The sequence below is a fragment of the Chelonoidis abingdonii genome, chromosome 20 (genome assembly GCF_003597395.2).
Source record: "Chelonoidis abingdonii isolate Lonesome George chromosome 20, CheloAbing_2.0, whole genome shotgun sequence".
Taxonomy (NCBI): Eukaryota; Metazoa; Chordata; order Testudines; family Testudinidae; genus Chelonoidis; species Chelonoidis abingdonii.
In genome coordinates this window covers 24021151-24025020 of record NC_133788.1, presented here as the reverse complement: position 1 = coordinate 24025020, position 3870 = coordinate 24021151, and the positions used below count along the sequence as shown (strand labels likewise).

General features: G+C 58.7%; 1 protein-coding gene across 3 annotated transcripts in view; it reads right to left on the bottom strand.

Annotated features, from left to right (window-relative positions):
• Nucleotides 1-375: 375 nt before the first annotated feature.
• Nucleotides 376-3870, bottom strand: part of SMG6 (SMG6 nonsense mediated mRNA decay factor) — a 158036-nt gene continuing 154541 nt past the window's right edge. For all 3 annotated transcript variants that reach the window (XM_075073960.1, XM_075073961.1, XM_032788313.2), the window contains one exon: nt 376-2612. In XM_075073960.1, coding sequence (XP_074930061.1) covers nt 2482-2612 — 131 coding nt within the window. In that variant the 3' untranslated portion in view covers nt 376-2481. The remainder of the gene's footprint in view (nt 2613-3870) is intronic.

Sequence of the window (3870 nt, the reverse complement as noted above, 5' to 3'; positions counted from 1 at the left end):
TGGGCCACACTTGCCCAGCAGCACCAGGAAGCTGCACCAATGCCTGGTGTCTGGGATCCTTTCCACTCTGGAGAGGATGCTGCCGACAAGGCTCAATGAGGCAGATGATGGGGCAATGGGGTCAGCTCAAGGGCTCCCCATCCATGCTGATGGGGCAACAAGCTCTCGCAAAGCTGCTCAAGCAACCACTATTGGCAGATCAGTGTCAGGGCCTTGTTAACTGTTGCCCAGCCCAGCTGCCTCTGCCTTCTGGGCACAGGAATAATTCATCTTCTCCTGGGTCCCTCTGGCCCTGTATGACGGTCCCTGGGAAAGTGAGCACCTCAGAGCCCCGCCCCCCAAGACCCCAAAGCACGGCCTGTCATGAGCTCAGGGTGACGCAATGGAGATTTTTATTGTAATGTCAAAGCCTTAAGAGCAGGTTACAAGCATGACAAGAGGCAGGGAGTGTGTGGGGCAGGATATAAGGGTGTGCATCTGGTATGGTGGAGCAGAGCAGGGGGCTCAGGAGGTATATGGGGCCGAGGGTGTGTGGGGCAGGGGAGCAGAGCAGGGGGCTCAGGAGGTATATGGGGCAGGAGCAGAGCAGGGGTCTCAGGAGGTATATGGGGCAGAGGATGTGTGGGGCAGGAGAGCAGAGCAGGAGGCTCAAGAGGTATACGGGGCAGAGTGTGTGTGGGGCAGGGGAGCAGAGAAGGGGGCTCGGGAGGTATATGGGGCAGAGGAGCAGAGGGGTTGTGGGGCAGAGGAGCAGAACAGGGGGCTCGGGAGGTATATGGGGCGGAGGAGCAGAGGAGGGGGCTCAGGAGGTATATGAGGCAGAGGAGCAGAGCAGGGGGCTCAGGAGGTATATGGGGCAGAGGTTGGGTAGGGCAGGGGAGCAGAGCAGGAGGCTCGGGAGGTATATGGGACAGAGGGGTTGTGGGGCAGAGGAGCAGAGCAAGGGGCTCAGGAGATATACGGGGCAGAGGAGCAGAGGAGGGGGCTCAGGAGGTATATGGGGCAGAGGTTGGGTAGGGCAGGGGAGCAGAGCTGGAGGCTCGGGAGGTATATGAGGCAGAGGAGCAGAGCAGGGGGCTCAGGAGGTATATGGGGCAGAGGGTGGGTAGGGCAGGGGAGCAGAGCAGCAGGCTCAGGAGGTATATGGGGCAGAGGAGCAGAGCAGGGGGCTCAGGAGGTATATGGGGCAGAGGGTGGGTAGGGCAGGGGAGCAGAGCAGGAGGCTCGGGAGGTATATGGGGCAGAGGAGCAGAGCAGGGGGCTCAGGAGGTATATGGGACAGAGGGGTTGTGGGGCAGAGGAGCAGAGCAAGGGGCTCAGGAGGTATATGGGGCAGAGGAGCAGAGCAGGGGGCTCGGGAGGTATATGGGACAGAGGGTGTGTGGGGCAGCGGAGCAGAGCAGGAGGCTCGGGAAGTATATGAGGCAGTGGAGCAGAGCAGGGGGCTCAGGAGGTATATGGGGCAGAGAAGCAGAGAGGTTGTGGGGCAGAGGAGCAGAGCAAGGGGCTCAGGAGGTATATGGGGCAGAGGAGCAGAGCAGGGGGCTCGGGAGGTATATGGGGCAGGGAATGTGTGGAGCAGAGTGACAGAAGCAATGAAGGAAGAAGGCAGCCTGAGTATTTAATGCTTTTCCTTAGCAGCAATGGATCCTGAGCAACAGACAACCCTACAGCTTGACGTGACGTTTTCAGAGCAGGACCTGCTGCCCCCATGCTAGAGAGGGGATCAGAGCATCTTCAAAAGGGGAAAAGGAGCCAAATATCCGTTATTTCCAGCCAGGCTCCAGTGTTGGGAAGAGACGGGGCTGCCACAGCCCTGCTCCCGTGGGACACAACTAGGGCTCCAAGCAGCTGCCAGCAAAGTGGACAGATGAAGGAATCCAGCCAGGCGGGGAGGAACAGCCAAGGTGTGAGCGAAATGGCCAGAGAGGGCAGGACAAACCCTGAGTTCCACGTTCACAGTGTCTCAGGGGGCGCAGCCAGGGCTCCAGCAGGAACACAAGCCCCTCTGGAAACCGCCAGCAGGAACTGCCACAAAGCCAGGTCCCTCCCGCTTTCCGTAGCCAGTTAACAGACAGGAGGCTCCCATTCCTCTGGCTGGCTCAGAGCACAGCTCCAAGGAGAACACTGCCCTTCAGTGGGAGCTCTCTCCAATCAAGGATGTGACAAGCAAGAGGCTGAGACTGGCAATAGGGCTAGCCTGAAGCTTCCCCAGGGACCAGTGCCCTCCTGCTCTGCCCCCACCCTTCCCAAAGGCCATGGCAACCCGCATTGTCCTAGCCTCCACACGACACATCTACAGCAGTGACCTTCCCTTTGCAGCATGGCCATTTGGGGATGGGTTTGAAGACGTGGTGTTTATTGTTCACTGGTGGGTCGGGAGGCAGTGGTGGTGGTGCAGGGCTGCCTTGAAAGCCATACTCCCACCAGCAACATGCTGCGTCACTCACACGGGGACATCTCCTCCGCAGTGACACTGGCTCAGCCCTCCTGGGCCCACTTCAGGAAGGTGGGAATGTCTCGCACGGGCACGTTCCGGGTCAGCGCCTTGACACGCAGGTTCCGATCGTCTGTGAGCAGCACCACCTCTCTGAGCAGCCGGATTGGATCATCTGAAACAATAACCAGAGAGGACGTGTGCTTAGGGGGAACTCCTGTCCTGAGGGGGGGAGCTAACCAGCCCCTGCCAGCCACCTGAACTCTGTTGTCAGCACACGTCGGCCGTGCAGTCACCCAGCTCTGCTCCACCTAATGCTGCCCTCAGCTTCTCCTGCTCTTTGCTTCTTCCCACTTGGGCTGCTTCTCCCACTCAACTTGGTTCCTTCCTTCATGCTGCCCCTATGCCTGGCCCAAGCTCCCTGCCTTCAAACCCCACTCTGCCCAGGGCAGTCCCCACGGTGCTCTTTGGTATTTGGGGAGGATATTCTACCTGGGGTATGAAGCATTATGTACTGAAGGCAAACAGCAAGGTGTCCCCATGCCTTGCAGGTGCCCTGGACAGGGCATGACCCCTCGTGGCACCTATGGGGTGTGGCTCAGCTGTCTGGCTCATGAGCAGATCATTTCTGATGGAACCTCATGACTTCTGCATACTGCCCCCTGAAGCCAGTCAGAGACAGCCCTAGGGCAAGGCACAGCAGGCATGCCATATCCCTATCACAGATTAGATCTGGCCCCTGGATGTATCCCCAGCATGTCCATCCGTCCCACATGAACCCTGGAGAGGGCCCTGCTATGCCCCAGGCTGGGGTTGTGTGTAAAGCAGAAAGCACAGAGCAGGCAGCACATTTGAGGGGCAGGAATACGGCCTTTGACGTAGTTCCAGCAGGACGCTGGTGTTCATTGTAAGGTTTTTAAAACCAAACCTTACTCTGAGCCATTTTCCCTTTGAAGGGCCAGAAACATTAGGGCTTTGCTGGGCTAGACAGAAAGAGCTGAGCCCTGAGAAATAACTGAAATGGTCTCACCCACTAGACGGATGAGCTGTGCTGCACACATCACGCTGGGCTGGGCCTGTGGGAGCGCTGCTTACATGCCAGTGGACAGGGGAAGTGAACAGGGTGTATGTAAGCGGCTGGATCCTGTGACCAGAGCGCTGCTCCTATGAGCACTGGAGAAACAGTGCCTCCAAATCAGGGCTTGAATGGAAAAAAAAGAGTCCATGGAAGCCCACCATGGGCCCAGGATCTGCTGCACTGGGAGGAGCAGGCCCAAGGGAGGGTGTCTAGGGACCTGTTGTGTTGTAAGGGGTGGGCCCCTGGGATCTGCTGGGTTGGGAGGGGCAGGCTCATAGGAGGGTGTCCTGGGACCTGATGCTTTGGGGTGGTGGGGGGGCAGGCTCATAGGAGGGTGTCCTGGGACCTGATGCTT